This window comes from Cynocephalus volans, chromosome 2 (assembly GCF_027409185.1).
Source record: "Cynocephalus volans isolate mCynVol1 chromosome 2, mCynVol1.pri, whole genome shotgun sequence".
Lineage (NCBI taxonomy): Eukaryota > Metazoa > Chordata > Mammalia > Dermoptera > Cynocephalidae > Cynocephalus > Cynocephalus volans.
The window spans coordinates 164,978,626-164,996,446 of record NC_084461.1 but is presented as its reverse complement, the minus strand read 5'-3'; the positions used below and the strand labels follow the sequence as shown (position 1 = coordinate 164,996,446).

At 46.9% G+C, this 17,821-nt stretch overlaps 1 protein-coding gene across 1 annotated transcript; it reads left to right on the top strand.

The window, feature by feature from the left end:
- The first annotated feature begins 1,305 nt into the window (after positions 1 to 1,305).
- Positions 1,306 to 15,950, top strand: LOC134370676 (L-threonine 3-dehydrogenase, mitochondrial-like). Its single transcript, XM_063087699.1, has 11 exons — positions 1,306 to 1,600; positions 1,777 to 2,125; positions 2,181 to 2,411; positions 7,688 to 7,887; positions 10,284 to 10,326; positions 10,964 to 11,034; positions 12,479 to 12,628; positions 12,733 to 12,905; positions 13,717 to 13,807; positions 14,924 to 15,193; positions 15,811 to 15,950. Exons 1-11 carry the CDS (start codon positions 1,306 to 1,308, stop codon positions 15,948 to 15,950), a joined length of 2,013 nt encoding a protein of 670 aa, XP_062943769.1.
- The last annotated feature ends 1,871 nt before the right edge of the window (positions 15,951 to 17,821 follow it).

The following is a 17,821-nucleotide window of genomic DNA, read 5'->3' as shown; positions in this document are numbered from 1 at the left end:
CCCCATCTAGACCAGCAGTATTAGTGGACTGCTGTGCCTGGCAACATTCCCGCTCGTAATTGCACTCAAAGTAAGCCCAGTGACATCGCCCACCCCACTACAAGCTTTGCGCAAGAGGAAAAACAGCTTCTTAGATATGAGCTGGTGTATTAAAAAGGGCAGTGCTGGGCCAACTCCGTGGCTCACTCGGGAGAGTGCGGCGCTGGGAGCTGCCGCCGCGGGTTCGGATCCTATATAGGGATGGCCGGTGCGCTCACTGGCTGAGCGCGGTGCGGGCGACACCAAACCAAGGGTTACGATCCCCTTACCGGTCACACAAAAAAGAAAAAGGAGAAAAAAAAAAGGGCAGTGCTGCAGGGACAGCTTCGCGGGGTCAGCATTCTGGTCCCCTGTGGTCTTGAGCCAATTCTGCACCTCTCTGGGGGGCTTCGCCTCTTCCAGTGGGCACAGTGGCCTGGACAATCTCTAAAGTCTCTTGAAAGGCTAAATGTCTGTAACTAAGATTTCAAAACCCCACCCCTGTGGGAAGTTCACTAGAGCACCAAACTGTAGTCACTTTATTCTTAAATTTTTTGGCAGCTCGCGGGTATAGGAATCGAACACCGAACCTGGGAGTTATCAGCACCAGCTCTAACCAACCACATTTGTTTTAGGCTGCATTGATAGCATTCTCCAGGCAGGGAGACTCTGAGCTGACCAGTGTCCACAGATTCAAGTGCCCAGACGCAGGGATCACGTCACATGAGAGAAAGTTCATGTGGTCTTGCTAGTCTGCAAAGCAGAAAATTAGACATGTCATGAAGTCATAGATTCTTATTGTTGGGAGAGAACTTAGAGGTGTTTTCCCCAAACTCTGATGTGGCTGCAAATCACTTGCAGAATCTTGTTAAAAGGCAGATTCCCCGATCCAGTAGATCTGGGCGGGGGCTCCTTTGTTCCGGGAAAACATTTTGAGTCCCGAGCCCCTAAGGTAGATCAGCAGATCTCCAGCACATCGGGGTCACCTAAGGAGCTTTAAAGAAACACGCCGGGGATCCACCTGCCTCTCCTCCACGCCCCCCTCACGGGGGATTCTGCGTCACTTGGTCTGGAGCGCACCCTCACGCGGAGAGAATGAGGACCCTGGGAGAGCCTGACGTGCCACCGCCGCAGGACAGCGCGCTTGGACCTGGAGCGTGTGCGGCCACTCCCGGACTGCGCCAGGCTCCCGGGCGACGCTGACTGTGCCGTCCGCAGCCTCGGCGGTCCCGGCTGGAAAACCAAGGTGACGCGCTCACTCCAGGTCCGTGCATAGGGACCCAGGACATGGCCATCAGCAAATCCTGCCGGCTGTCCCCGCCGCGTCCCGCAGTCCTTGCCCCCACCCGCTGCGGGGCGGCCGGCCCTGCGGAGCTGCCGCGTCCCGGTCCTCCCCAGGTGCGAGTTCGCGTCCCAGGCGCGCCGCGAGGGCGGGGGGTGGCCACGGCTACAAGGCCCTCCCCCGCCCCCTCCCCAGTGCCCCCTCCTTCCCCGGTGACCCGCGGCCGCGGAGGACGGGGCTGCGGGGCGCGACAGCCGCTCGCCCGCTCTTTGGAGGAGCTCCGCTCGCCGGGGGACAGGGGTGGGCACGGTTGTTCCCACAGGACCGGGCGGTCCAGTCCCGGAAGCCGTCTCCGAGGACGCGGGACCCACCCCCTCTCCGCAGGGCCTGGCCGAGGCTCCTTCTCCGGGACCCTCTGGGTCGCGCTCGGGGCTCTGGGGGCTCTTCCCGAGCCTGTCGCTTTCCGACCGCCCCAGGCGAGGCCCAGTTCACCAGCGCAGAGACTGAAAAAGCAAGAACTAACGTGGAGCCCGTACGCGGACCTAGTCCCCGCAGTCGCCTGCCGCGCTGTGCTGTGACCGCCGCGTCTGCGGCCGCGCCCGCGCGACCTTGGGGTATTGTACCCTCCTCTCCCGGGTGCCGGTCGTGCCTCTTCCCCCGAGGGCAGGACCGGGGCGGTGGAAAGAGGGTTCGGTCCCGGGCGCAGCTCCGTCTCCTCCTCTGGTGGCTGCTACCTGCGACCTTGGGCCGGCCGCCGGGTCCTGCAAACGGGGAGAGGACCCAGCCTCAGGGCGCCGTGGGTCCCGTGAGCGTTCAGGAACGCAGGTGCGCGCCAGGCACAGGAGCTGCCTGCTCTCTCGCTGGTCACACTGTCAGTTAGGAGGGTGCACGCGCTGTTCTTCAGAGGACCTGAAGCCGGGGCCGCCTTGCGTGTGGCCTGGTGCGCGCACTGCACTGAGAGCAGAGCGGAGAAGCGGCGACGGAGGGGCCGGGGAGCCGCGCTGGCTAGTCCCCGTGCGGGCCAGCAGGTGTCCCCAGGCCGCGCCGCCTCCCCGAGAGCGGTCCGTCGGAGCGCGCGGCTGGAGACCCTGGGGCTGGAAGCAGGGACGAGGCCAGCAGGGGACAGCCGGCTGTGCAGCAGGGGAAGCGCTTGGGGCTGGATGTTTAAAATTTTTCTATTTTATTTTTAATTGCGGTTAAAATCGCATAACGTCTGATTTACTATCTTGAACGTTTTTAACGTACAGTTCAGTAGTGTTCACATTCGTGTGCAACAGATCTCCAGAACTTTCTCATCTTGCAAAACGGAGACTCTGCTCTCTCGATACTGATACTGGATTCTCCTCTCCTCTGCCCCCTTCTCATCCACCTTTCTACTTTATGCTTCTATGATTTTTGACTACTTTAAGCTTCTATGATTTTTGACTACTTTAAGTGACTCACATGAGTGGAATCATATAGTTTGTCCTTTGTGACTGGTTCATTTCACTGACCATAACGTCCTCGAGGTTCATCCACGTTGTAGCATGTTTTAGAATTTCCTTCTTTTTTTAAGGCTGAGTCATTTCCATTGTGTGTATAGACCACCTTTTCATTGTCCATTCATTGCGGGAGGCTGAACACTTTTCAATGTCGTGCTTAACGTGCTCGGACGTTACCTGACGCATCTTTACTTGCTGTCTCCGTGGCTAAGAACGATTTGAGCTAGAAATCTGGGGCAATCTCATGACAGCAGAACACTGGGGAAAACTGACAGTACATTCTCAGGGAAAAGGCCTGTTTTGTTGGCCTTCAGTATTTCAAATGGAACTTTAATATTCCTGAAACAGAATTATCTATCTTAAGAGCGATCACAATTGAGTTATGCCCCCCCCACCAGAAACTGAAGTAATTTTTTCTGAGAACAGGGGCATTAGGTTTTTTTCTTCTTCTTCTTCTTCTTCTTTTTTTTTTTGGTAAGACAAACCCCTAATGCTCTCTTCTTACTGCCGGCCTCTCAGCCCCGGTGTTCAGTGCGTACTGACATGCTCAGCAGAGCTCACAGCTTTCTGGAAGAGGCAAACGTATTGGCTCCTGGCACCTAAAACCAGTGCGTCCAAAACTAAACTCACTGGTCTTCCCACCTGACCTGCTGCTCCAGGAAGCGCATTCTTGCAGCAGCTCAATTAGAGATCTTAATATAACCCCACCCCTTAACCAGCCACCCACGTGCAATCAATCTCCAAGGCCGGCTGAGCTCTGAGCCTGGATCTCTCAGTCAGCCCCCTCACTTCTGAAAGCTTCTCCGTCCTCAGAGTTCTGCGGCTGTTAATACAGGTAAGTGCATTTACTGGTCGGTGGAAGACGTTGCATGATGACCACCCCACAGAGGCCCGCGTTGGGGAGGGGCTCCACTGTTTGTGGAGGAGAGTCTGTTGACCTGTTTCTTTTTCATCCCTTGCAGTTAAGTAAACAAGGTGCGGGAGAGGAAGTTTATAGACGATTACTTGATCCTGAAGGAGGGACTGAGAATCTTCTTTGGTCTTTCTCTATACATTTAATAACTAGCTTGGCAAAGCAAATTTTACTTTCGAACAGCTTGTTCTCAGAGTGTGATCTGGGGAACGGGGGTGTGGGTGTGGGTCCCTGAGACCTTTTGTAGGGTCTAGGAGGTCAAAACTATTTTTAAAAGAACAGTGAGTTGTCATTTGCCATTTTTTTCTTCCACTCGTGACTGTACAGAGTTTTCCAGAGGCTACAGGACTTGAGGAGAGCTTTTCCTCTGATGGCTAACAAAATGTGTACTTGTGTGCTTTTGTGTTTGTAGAATCTGCTAATGTTGCAGGCTTGGGGCATAAATATGTGCATTTTCAGAGATGAGCTCAGTCTGTTCTTAGTACTTCTACTGTGCGTTTACTTTCTATGTTCGCTTAAACCTGCTGTTATCTCTGTGACCTCACTTTCAATATGTTATTACCCTGAAATCCCAGTTTTCCTGTGCCTATGCGGAAAAACAACAAAAAGTACACTTTGTAGTCTTGATTTGAAAACTTTTCTAAATTTTTAAATGATATAAAATTATCTTTGAATGTAACAATGTGATATTTTCAGTTATATGTGTGGTCTTCCTCCTCATTCCTGCCCCTTTCCCAGTTTACAAATCCTACAATCCTCAGAATCTCCTAAGTGCTGTCTCTTTGTATGCTAATGAGTTGGCTGATGGCTGGCAGCCCCTGGTAGCTTCAGGCTGGTCACTGGAAAGACAGATTGGGGATTTTCAGTCCCATCCCCCAACCTCCGGGCAGGGAGGGGAGGGGGGCTGAAGGTTAAGCTGGTCACCCGTGGCCAGTGATTTAATCAGTTATGCCTACGAATGAAGCCTCCGTAAAAACCAAGAGCACAGGGTTAGAGGAATTTCCAGATAGCTGACCATGAGGAGGTTCGAGGAGGTTCCCGGAGGGTTTTGCCTGGAGACTCTCTGTGCCCCATCCTTCTGCACCTGCCCCATGCTTCTCTTCATCTCTCTCCTTTGCAGTATGCTTTGTAATGAACCAGTAAAGGTAAGTACATGTTTCCCTGAATTCTGTGAGCCACTTAGCAAATTAATCAAACCCAAAGAGGGTATTGTGGGAACCCCAATTTGTAGCCAGTTGCTTGCGTAGCTTGTGATTGGCAGCAGAAGAAGAGGGGAGGAAGTCTTGGGGATTGAGCCCTCCACCTGTGGGATTTGACGCTATCTCCAGGTAGATAACGTTGGAATAGATTTGAATTAGAGGACACCTAGCTGGTGTCCACTGCAGAACTGCTTGCTTGTGGGGAGAAATCGCCACACATCTGGTGTCACAAGCGTATTGTGAGAGTGTAATGGGAGAAACTGAACTGTTTATTTCGTTACTCAAGTAATATTTTCTATTAAAGGGATTTTAGTTTCTGTAGTTTTTATATTTAAGGGTAGCTAATTGGCTTAGAAGGGGGATATTAGAAGACGACTTTTCAACTCAACAGCTGCACCATCTATGTCTAAATGCTGATGAACATATCGAGTGCTAACTCCTGGGAGGGAGTGAAACGGGCAGAACTAAGAAATAAGGAAAGTGTTCCTCAGCTTCACAGTTGTTAGTAATTTACCTTATGTGTCTTATGGCACAGAACCTTTTCAAATAGTGTCGTGGTGCCAGTAGCATAATTTTGAGACCAACCATTCAGAGTCCTCTGAAGAAAAAGGAATTCGATGGTTTGACTGTAGATATGATGAGCTCTTTAAAAGCTGAAAGTTATTTGTTACAGCTTTTCAAACTAGAAATGAAAAAGCCACTGGAGTCTCAAACAGGATAAGTTATCAAATTGCATTGGCTGGAGAAACACCCAATAAAGCCTCGTTTGGATGAAAAAGCATTGAAAGAAATGCTAGTGCTGCCAGTCTCCAGTGATACAGTATGGGGTGGATTGAACCGTGTCCCCCCAAAACTCATTGAAGCTTGAATTGTGTCCCCCAAGTTTTATGTATTAGAAACTTAGCTAGTAAGTGTGGAATAATAACCACCTCGATTATGAATCCTCCACACTGCTGAACTAGGACACTGGAACCGGAAGAGTCCAGAGTCGGCCAGGTGCCTTTTTTCTGCTCTCTCTTGTGGGGAAAGAGGAGATGCACAGTTGTACTGATTTTGCGTCTTCGGGTTTTCTTTTTCCCTGACTCTAGTCTTTTCAACCTTAAAAAACAAAACAAAACTCTTTTCAGCTGTGGCCATTCATTATTTTGCTTTTGGGCACTGGGAATGGTCTTTTGAGTTTCAAATGTTCTGGGAAATCCAGTCCTCTCTGGGCTTTCTCAGTCAGTATCCCTTTGAAATTGCTGAAACAAGAACTTGGCTTCTTCGTGTCATTTACCTGGTCTCAGGTGCCAACAATACCTGCTGGGATGATTTTCCCAAAGTGATCCTCCCAGGGATTCTTGAGGAAAAGCTCCATGCTTTTTCGAAGGTGGCCTACCCTGGACACCTCCTTTCCCACCTTGGCGCCCTGCCCTGTGAAACCAGAGATGTGCCCGTGGCAGGAAGGTTCTCTTCTGCTCACTCATTGGGAACATTAGCCGGGATGTGAAGGGCCTTAGATGTGCTGTAGATGCTGGGGACCTGCAGGGCCAACCCACTGACCCAACCAAAGCTTCCAGGGCTCTTCCTGCCGCCGTGACCCTTAAAGACATGTTTTCAGAAGTAAAGCGTGTGAAGGATTGTTTTCAGAAGATGTTATTTTCCTTTTGTTTTCTCTAATTTGGGTTTGGATATGATTAGGAATTGTGGGAAAGCTTTTGCTGCCTCTGGCAATTTAACTTAGAATCACTGTCTTAAATGTCCTCGAGGCATTAAGTCCTGATTTTACTGGAACTGTCTTTAGCTGTGGTTTGTTTCCTTTTTCTCCCTTTATAATAAAATATAAGATGGTTGAGATCTTAACTTGGTTACCTCTTTGTGAGGGGTGGGGTGCTGGAGTTGGCACTGTAGGCTCATCTCCCATTTCTCTGAGGGGACTAGGTGGAGGCCGCGGGGTGATGTGTGATGTGTGGCGTGTCGTAGGCCTGTCTTTAGGGAGGCGGGAACTTTGCTGTCAGAACCAGTGGAGTGAATTGGGCGGATCTGATTTTTTCTTGTGACATGCTTGCCCAGGTGTTGGGCGTGGAATGGAGAGAATGGAAATCTTGACCATCTTGACCTCCTCAGGCCTGGACTGGTGTCATGGTCAGCCAGTGATGAAGCTGATGAGGAAGAGGAGCTAGACTGGAGGATATATGTGATCTTGGGAGCAACAAGAAAGTGGCATTCTAAATGATCCTTTCTTAGGAGATGGCCATAAAACAAAAATTATTTACCGCTTCCGAAATATTGCTGGGGCTGTTTTTATCTTAACCATCTGCCTCTCTAGTCTGGTTCGTTTCAAAGATAACAACTGAGTATTGGCACAAGATTTCCAGGGCACTACGTTATTTAATCTGGGATCTGTTTGTACCGTCAGACAGTGTGGACAAGTTGATAACAGTTGCAGTCAAGATTTAAAACCTTCACTAGGACCCATCGACTTTGTTTTTGTGGTGTTTGTGGCTCTGTATACAGTAACCTCCACTACAGTTGATGTCAGCATTGTGGGATGTCAATCCTAAATCTCAGTTTGGCCCTTTGTTTGCCTGGACTTTGTGTGAGCAACATTTTATCCCTTTATCACAGGGCCCGGCTCATAGTAGGCTTCCTGTGAGTGAGCTCAGCCATCACTTTAGTTCAGTTCATGAATCCCAAAACATGGCTTTGCTCTTCACTGACAATCTTAGTGTTAATTTCAGTTAAAGAGTTTATGTTTTGAGGGGCTGGAAGAATAAAAGGTTATGTAGCTGACTCTGTTTCTTTTCTCTTACAGGGTATTTGAAAAGGAAGTGCTGGTCATCAGGATGCTGAGGCAGGTGGCGGGCCACATGGCCCACAGCCCAGCCTGTGGCTGCCGGACGTCTGTCCTACTGGCCCGGTTTCTGGGCATCTTCCCTCGGCAAATTCCAGCAGACGCCAACTTCCACTCTGCCTCCTTCTCTGACACAGACCATCCACGAATCCTAATTACAGGTTGGTTTTTCTTTTCTTTTTTCCACTTTTGCAGCTTGATTCTTACTTTCTTTTCTATACTGCTTCTGTGTGACTGTGCCTTTGTTTTCGGAATGTGTGATATTCCTCCCTCTACTGCTTGTTCCTGCAGCAGATAAAACAGCAAAAGCAGATTTGACTAGGCAACATCCAGAGTCTGGATTTATTTACTACACTAAGAAAAGGATCTCAGAATGAGGTATTTCATAATGTAAAAATTTTGATTAGAGTAAATAACATTTATTGATCAAACACTACCATTGGATTTCTCTAGAACATTGCAAATCAAAAATCCTTACTTTGACATATTGCCAGCGCTCGCTTTCCCTGCTATAATTTTTTTGTTGTTGTCTGAAGGGACCTAGGAACCTGGGGGCCAAACAGCTGCTCTGGAACTTGGCTTCCTTTCATGTCAGGATCGGCCTGGGAAGTGAAGACTAATGGATAGGAAGGGTGCCTAGACTAGAATGTTGATTTTGGAGGCAGGCACATCCTTGGCCAAGCCATTCAGACTAAACTCAGTGTCATTCATCCCAAACTGTTACTGCATGTTTGTGTGTTGGAAATAGAGAAGGTAAGTAAGTGTTTGCCTGAGGAACTTGTCGCCCTTGATGCCATACAGCTCGTTGTTGCCATTGAGTTCATCGCTGGTCAGGGAGGCTTGTTGATCCTCCTTACCTAGAATATGTCCAGCAACTGGTTCTGTATCCTACTCACTCCAGACTTTGCTCTGTCACTTGCAAACCGCTCCAGCCAGCCCGACCCCATCTCTGATTCAATTGCCACATTTTATTTCCTTCTCCTCCTTTCAGGGTTTTCTTCCCTTGGCTCTACGTCAGTGTCCTTCTCTCTTTTCCTCACCGTGTGTATGTTTCTTTTACTGCCTCCTCCTCTTCTCATGCTGCAAAGGGGTTTCAGGCTTAGTAGATTTCCCTCTGTGTGTTTCCCCTGATGTGCCTACCTTGCTGTCTGTGTTTTATTTCCTTCCATCTCCACTAATGAAGCATCTTCTAGGGCGTCCTGGTCTGTTTTAGTCTTGTGTTAACAAATATGTACAGGAAATCCCACTTTTATATCTCCTGCCTCATCAGTTTCTCCCAAGTGAAGTTTACTGTCGTACTCCCTCAAATGTGCTCCTAGCCCCTGCTCCCCATGCCTGTCAATGGCATTTTTAAGGCCCCCCCCGCCCCCCAGGAGCTACACCACTCATTTTAGCTTTCTTACTGGCTCCTTCCCAATTCAGTTATCTACCCCTTTTTCAAATGACTTCTTGGTATGTCCCTCTCTCTGCCCTTTCATATCCCAGTCCAGTCCTAATAGACGATGGTGTTGCTTTGCGTTGCTTTGCCCCCCACGGATTTGTCACCCCACTCCCCCTGGCTGACAGAGATGCAAAGGATTACTCAAAGCCCATCTCTACTGAGCAGTGAGAGGCCCCAAAGTGGTTAATCTTCCTGGGAATGCTCAAGCAAGAGCCAACCCTTCCGTTGGGAAATTAACACTGAATTGGGGTTTTCTTCCTGCATTTTTTTCCAGACCAGGAAGTTACAGGAAGAGAACAAAGGGGCGGGGTGGGGGGTGGGGGGTTATAGTTTAACAGTATAGGCTGGTAACTTTCAGTGAAACAAGCCAGATGACATTCCAGTAAGGCAATTAAGTGGTTCTATGAACAACAGTTTGATCTTAGCAAACATTCCTTCTTAACGGCAATTTCTCAGTATCTTTACATAACAATCAGTAACTAGTCTGTCTTTGAGCCAGCAACCTGCTGTGCCACAATCCTTATCTTGCAACAGAGACTTATAGCCTGAGGGAAATTTCCAGTCCTCCGCAAGGTCAATATTCGCAACTGCCAGGCTTTGGAAAACCAGGCCCTGTGAAGTACATATGCTTTTTAGTATATTCCACAGGATGGGATTCTGGAACCCCACCCAGAGGTTGCTATCAAACCATTTGTATTTGGTTTTGAATGTTCTTGGAACTTGTAGCAGACAAACTCAGAGCCCACCAGAATAATGAAGGCCAGGAATGAGTTCCTACCCGAGGAAGTTCTGGACCCACGTCTGGCTTTCACATGATTTTTTCTCCCTCGTGTCCTTTCTTCTCTCTTCTTCAGCCCCTCCGTGCTGCGCAGAGTTTTGTCTCTGGAACTAACATTGCCTGTGTATCAACACAGGCCTGAAGGGGGTCGTGCCATGTTCTAAGTGCTGCACGTGTTGCTGAGAAGAGGACAAGTGAGCAGCAATTATATCAGCTCAGCCTGGACTTTATCTAATTAGCTAAGATTGAAAAATAGTCTCATTTGGTTATTGCATTCTGGGAATAGTTGAACTGGTTAGATCTGGATTACAGTTTCACTTATTTTCTTCTTCATTTAGGGGGTCTTGGCCAGCTGGGAGTGGGGCTTGCTAAACTTTTGAGGTAAGAGCCCTGAAAACGTGAAACTTAAAGTCTAAGTTCCGACATGTGGGAAGCTTGTCTTCAGCACCACTTAGCTGGCTTTCCTCTCTTCTCCTCCTGCCCCTTGCCATTTTAAGATATGTATAAACAGCTGTCTAAAATGAAATCATTTCATTTTTTCTCCTACTGTCACGGGCTTATTGCAGGCCCTTGCCTTGATGTCCCCACGCTGGCCTTTTGCTCCCTCTCTTTCCTAACTTGGGCAAAGTGAGACACATAACTCCAAATGAATCACCTGCCTTTCAGTTGTTTGGGGGCGGTGGGAAGCACCTGTAGAAACTGGGAGGGAACAGTGTGGGATTTGGAGGGGGTGGGAGAAAAGGTTAGGAGGGGAGAGAAGAATGAGGAGGGAGAGGTAAAAACTCCAGGGGTACCAGGAAGAAATTGGGGACAAAATAGGGTTGACAGTAGGGTGAGAGTAGAAACAGAAGCTGGGGCTGTGGGTAGGACAAGAGACCCGAGTGTGAGAGAGGAACCAAAGGCGTGTGTGGAGAATGGACAGGAAGGAGGATTTGGAGGCTGAGAGGAAATGACAGTTTTCGTCGAACCTGTTACATCTGAGAAGTTGCCAACTTGTGTGTTTTGATTTTTCCTTCAGGAAACGATTTGGGAAGGACAATGTGATCTTGTCCGACATAAGGAAACCACCTGATCATGTCTTTGACAGTGGTAAGAGGTCGACGGCCTTGCTTTTGTTTTTACCTTTAATTTTCAGAGTGCAGTTGGGAGAGGGGGCTTGTGGAACTGGTATGTTCGCCAGCACGTAACCAGGTTTGTGATTCAGAGAAGAGGTTATTGAGGCACAATTACATCATTTGAAAATATTCCTTATGTTTTAGTGCTGCTGCTTGTTCAAGTGGAACCAGAGCAGGAGAGCTCTTCGGAACTTGAAGTAAAGTTTTGGGATAATATCTTTTGATGTTGGAATAACATCTTTGGAATAAAAACATTGATTCCTGACTTTTTGAGTTTTTAGTTAACTTATGGGGTCAGAGAGAACACAAACAAAAGTCAAGTTTTGTAGTGAGGAAAAGGAACTAAAATTTTGGAGAAATTTGGCCTGATGTTACAATGTAGAGTTGGTCTTAAAACAACTGCACACGCAAAAAATCTCGAACTCCTCCAGTTGAGTTTTCTGCTGTCTCACAAATGTTTCTATAGTGTGTCCTAGTCCTTCCTAGTTCAGTGCCAGCCTTCTGCTGCTTACTGTGGGGAAGAGACACAATTTACAGTAAGTGGGGAGAACTGGCATTGAGCAAAGTCTCTACTGCTAATGTAATTTAATTTGATGAAGTTATGATTTGTGGTTCTTCTATACCAAGGCATCTTTTTTTCCCCTAAATAAACCCATTTCTCTATTCCTTTTAAAAGCTCCTATTATTTTCTAAATAAACCCACTTTTCTTTTCCTTAAAATGCAATGTTTTTTCTTTTACATATATATATATGTTGTTTTTATTTATTATTATTATTTTTTACATGCTGAGATGTTTCTGAGCGGGGGAGAGGGAGAAAGGGGGTGGGGCTGGCTCCTTTACTGGCATGGTGGCATGCTGGCGGGGAAGGGGGTCTAAGGTCCTCGGCACCCCCCAACTCCACCCCAGCTCAGGAGCCCCAGGGGCTTCCGGCTGCTGCTGGGTCTTGCAGAGCTGCATGTGGACCTAAGATGCAATTTTTAAACAGAGTGGAATCACTGCACGTGCAGGGTTGTCATTGACAGCAGTGACTCTGGAGCCAGGTGTCTGGTTGTGACCCCAGGTCTTCTACTTGTTCTGTTTAATCCTGGCAAGTTCCTTAACCTCTCTGTGCCTCAGTTTCCTCATCAGTACTTTATATCTACCTCCAGGCTGTGTGAGAGTGAAATATATTTAAAGCCCTTAGAACAGTGCCTGCATGTACAGGTGCTGTAGAAGCGTTGTTGTTCGTTACCTGTGGGGTGGCCGTGGCTTGTTTTCCTTCCATGAGAAATAGGCTGTGTGGTGTCCAACCGGCCTAGTTCCCAAACTGTTACCAATGAAATGCACAAGTCAGCGGGGGAAGGGAGAAAGGCCCCTTTAGTTCTTCAGACCCTAAGCTTTTTGCACTTCTGTGGTTTCACCGTGTGTTTCTTCTAGGCCCGTTTATTTATTCTGACATCCTGGATGACAAGAGTCTCCGCGAGGTCGTGGTGAACAACCGTGTCACCTGGCTGTTTCACTACAGCGCTCTGCTCAGCGCGGTCGGGGAAGCAAACGTGCCCTTGGCGAGGGCTGTGAATATAACGGGTAGGCAGCTGGCTCTGGCCCAGTGTGATCTGTTTGCCAGTTTCTCCAGTTCTTTGGTAAGAAGAGATTTTTCGGATTGTGATAACAATGTCTGTTCATTTCAGGGTTGCATAACATTCTGGACGTTGCAGCAGAACACAACGTGCGACTGTTTGTGCCGAGCACCATCGGGGCTTTTGGACCTACTTCTCCCCGGAACCCAACCCCTGATCTCTGTATTCAGAGACCCAGAACCATCTATGGGGTGTCTAAGGTCCATGCGGAGCTCATGGGAGAAGTAAGCACCGCTCAGCGAGATTGCTGCCTGTACCCAGAGCAAAAGGACTCTGTGTTTCCTTTCCCATTCTCAAACATCTGCTGACTCATCCCTGGAGGAACTTTTCCTCTCTCCCATCCCAACCCCCAGAGGTGCTCTCTTCGCTTACCCTGTTGGCCAAGTGGCAGGTGTCTAGCTCCTGACAAATTCCTTGGCGGCGTGGCGTGGCCCCCTTTCTGCAGCTGGGATAACTCTCAACACTTCCCAGACGCCCCGCAGGCTCCCCTGCACTCACTCCTCTCTAATTTCTACTGCACCATTCTTTCAGACGCCTGACATTGGTAGTTATTGGTGGTAACTTTAAAACATTTTATTATGGAAAACTTCAAACATCTTTTTGCTTTTATTTTTTATACACTTCGTCTTTGCTCTTTCGGTGCGCAGTCCTTCACTGGTGTCCAGTCCTTCACTGGTGTGTCACGGTCGGCGCCCTCACCCACAGCCCTCCCCTGGACTTCCCAAGGCTGTGCGGCGCAGAACGTGCCCACGCAGGGCCTGTAGGACAGTGAGCAGTAGCTCCTTTAGCTCCTTTCCAAAGAGAGGACGTAGGCTGGTTTATAATGTACAGTGTTGACGTATCACCCAAATTGTGATTCTTTGAAGATAAAACCTCAAGTTGTGACTCTTGGAAACTCTGAAGACTTTGTTTTCTTCAACAGTCCTTTAGCATAACTGCATGGAGTGATATTTCGGGAGAAGGTTGTTATTTCTTTGCATTGTTCTCTCTGATTTAAAAGATTATTTTTTTGAGTAAGTTTTGTCTTTTTCCTAGTATTATTATTACCGGTATGGGTTAGATTTCCGATGCCTGAGATATCCGGGAATCATTTCAGCGGACTCCCGACCCGGAGGAGGAACGACTGGTAAGTATAGTTTCTGTTTCTTTTGTATGTGTTAGGCTTTCTCAGTGCTAGGAAGAATTTTCTCTGTGGCCAATGAATTACCTTGTGTTGAGTCGTCTTTTCAGCAATGTGCTGAGTGGAGTTTCTGTCTCTTCTCCCCAGTGTGCATCTGAGAAGTGCACTGAACCCTGTTGACTTACACTTGTAAAGGGCAGTGTTGTCAGTCCAGCTCAGGATTGGCCACTCACAGTGCTGGACTAAAACAGATAAAATTCAAGAACAAATTTGTTACGACATAGGAAGAACCCCAATAAGCAGCAGTCTCTTTGAATATAGCCTTTGTTTCTTAATATAGACAGAGAGCTCTATTAAATTAGACTCTGTGCATTGCATATTTGAAAAGAACTTAAATACTATCATTATATTATAATATTGGACTCAGACATGCACTGTATTCAGTAACTCCCACATCAGGGATCCTTCCCATATCAGCAGTCCAGACATAGAATATAAAAAATACTTGACAAAATCTGAGGGATTTTAAAAGAGAGTTTGGTTTTGGTTACTTTTAAAAAGCTGCTTTCTTAATATGGTGCTTCTCCTGGTATGGTCAGGGATCCCCTGGGCATCCTTAAGACCCTTTCAAGGGGCCCAAAAACAATTTTCCTATCAATATTGAGATGTTATTGGCTCTTTTCACAAGTGCGTTGTGGAGAATTCCAGAGGTGACGTGGCGTGTGGCATCAGAACAGACTCACCAGAAGCAGAAGCGAGGCTACAGCCTTCTGCTTATTAAGCCAGACACCAAAGAGATTCTCAAAATATACAGCAAGCCATTCTTCTCAGTAAATTTTCTTTGTTTGTTAAAATGTATTCTTTTTCATTATAAAATATCATACATATTAACATGTGATAGGTTTATTATTATTTAAAAATGTAGTAATATTTTTAATTCTCAGTTAACTGTAACACAGTAAATGTTGACATAACCTACATTAATCAGATCTCTTTTGGAGTCCTCAATTCTTAAATCTGAAGAGGTTCTGAGACTAAAACATTTGAGAACCACAGCCTTGGTCCAAAAGGTCTGTTCGTTACTTTGTTACGAGAAAACCCACAGATGGGACTGTCTTTCAGACTATGCCATCCAGATTTTCCACGATGCAGCCAGGAATGGCAGGTTCGAGTGCACCCTGAGAGCTGGCACGCGGCTTCCGATGATGTACATCGACGACTGCCTCAGGGCCACCCTGGAGGTGATGGAGGCCCCTGCGGAGTCTCTGTCCATGAGGACGTACAATGTCAACGCCATGAGCTTCACCCCTGAGGAGCTGGCCCAGGAAGTAGTTAAGCACGTGCCGGGATTCCAGATCACGTACAATGTGGATTCTGTTCGACAGGCCATAGGTTGGTACCTCGTGGCAGGCAGAGTCTCTCAAAGCCACACTAAGCATTGGTCTTCACTGTGAGTCCCTTGAGGACATAAACCTTAGAGGGTGAGGAGAGCACGGCTCCTTCCCGAGGGTCTGGACACATTCTGGAGAAGGAGTTGCTGTTGAGCCAAAGCCAACAGATGCTTCAATTTTGGGAAATGATACCTAGAAGTGGATAAAATGCTTCTATTCCAAAAACACATCTTGTCAGCATTCCACCAGTGTTGCAGTTTAATCACAAAGCAAGGGAAAACGGGAGCAGGTAAGGTGGCACAGAAACGGCACTGGGTTTTCAAACACAGTAACTGCACCACTTAGGGGCCAGAGCACCTTTTCAAATATCAGATTCCTTCCTTACAAAACTGTGACATTTTAGTAACGTGTGAAAACTCAGTGCCTGACAGAAGACATGCAACACAGTATTCCAACCAATGAAGGGGACCAGGTGTGCACATAGTAGCCATTCTGCTTTAAAGGAATGAATTTCCTTTTTTGAGCCTTGTGTGATTGACCTTTATATAAAATGTTCTAGACCTTTTTGCAGATCTGGAGCCTGAATAACTTAGGCTGCTCTTCTGTGTCTCTTCCCAGCGGATAGTTGGCCAATGAGCTTTGACGACAGCAATGCCCGGAAGGATTGGGGATGGAAACACAATTTTGACCTTCCAGAGTTGGTGACAACCATGTTGAGCTTCCATGGCTCCAACACCAGAGTTGCCCGAGCCAACTGAAGGGACCACAGGGAGGACTGTGGTCGAGGGACAGCTGTCATGGCCCTAAGGAGCCCACATTATTTGGAGTTGAAGAACCAATTGGACTAAATTTCGGCAGCTCAGACTGAACTGCTAGGTGGAGAGTAGAGTTAGCTTTGTGCCTTTTTTGAAGTGTAGGCTTGGTGGCGGGACCTCTCACCTTTTGCTGTTTGCCTAAACTTGTCTAGACACACACATCACAGAATGAAGATTTGAGTCATAGTAGTTTCCGTTTCCTTAATTAAGATGAGGTGGCCATTCGTGGGGTGGTGGAAGTGTGCGACATTTGTATTAATTAAATGCAGTTTTTAAATAACACTTCTGTGACTCCATTATTCTCTTGACTAGAGACCAAAAATCACATCGGAAGGACTTTAAGAAATGTACTCTTCATTTACAAGTGTTCTTGGCTGGCCAGCTAGCTTGGTTGGTTAGAGTGTGGTGTTATAACACCAAGGTCAAGGGTTCAGATCCCTGTACCGGCCAGACACCAATAAATAAATAAATAAGAGCATTTCTTGCTATTGCATCAGAACATAGTTGTATGTTCTTTATGTTCAAGAAGATTTTAAGACTTCTTCAAAAATTATCACTTCTCAAAAAAAAAAAAAAAAATTATCACTTCTCGTTTATTTTTCTGTTAGCAGATGTGTCTGTAGCAAGTTAATGATATCAAGATGATGAAACAATGACAGGCGCCCCTCTCTTATCTCGACTGCCCTCCTGTGAGTGAGCTAAGTGGTAACTACCAGGGGTAATTCCCTGACTTGGTAACATTGGCATCTGCAGTGAGCTCGTCTGAATGCACAGGGACTGGGATCCACCCTTTCAGGGGACTCAGTAAGTGGGAGGTCTTGCTGGTTATTCTAATCCAGCCACAGCCCACTGGTTAGATCACTTCCACACACTGTTTTCTAAAGAATTCTTTTTCGTTAGTCTCTTTTATACATTCTTAGGTTGAGTCTCCAGAAGAGCTACTATAAACCCTCTGTTGCGATTAGTGAGTAGACACATACAGATTAATTTTTTTTCCAGCTACCTCAGGTGTATGTGCTATATGAGAAACCACTAGAAAATGAAACTCCCAATACCATGGATTAATCATGGATATAGTTGATAACAGGTATCAAGGATTAAAAACACTTATGTGCTTAATGACAAAATGCTACCCATTTGGAATTTCGAACTGTTAGGTCTTGACGTGGATATTTTTGGACGCATACCTTTGTTTACAATCTATTTGACTTCAAACTTTTAGATAATAGTTTTGTTTAATAGTTACATTAACATAGGTTTTCCCTCCATTTAGTATAACTGAGTTACATTTGTAGATTCTAAAACCGAACAGCTAGTAATTCTTGTTTTACAGCTTTATTGAAATATGTTCATATACCATGAAACTCATTTAGAATTCGTAGTTCAGTATTAGAGTTGTGCAATCATCACCACACTTTAAGCCCATTTTAACATCCCACAAGAAACAACATATAAGCCCTCCCCACCCTGGGTAACCACTGATCTGCTCTCTCTGTCTGTCAGCACCACGCTCACCCATTGAGATAACCGGCCATCCCTATGTGGGATCCGAACCCGTGGCCTTGGTGTTATCAGCACCGCACCCTCCCGAGTGAGCCACGGGCCGGCCCTGTTCTCTGTGTCTCTGGACTTTCCGGTTCTGGACATTTCACCTAAGTGGGGTGTGGTCTTTTGTTAGTGGCTTCTTAGCTAAGTACACAGATTTCAAGGTTCTTGCAGCTTGTATCAGTACTTAGTTTTTTTATTGCTAAATAGCATACTGCGTTGTATGTCTGTCTACCACATTTTGTTTATGCATTCATCCATTAAGGGAC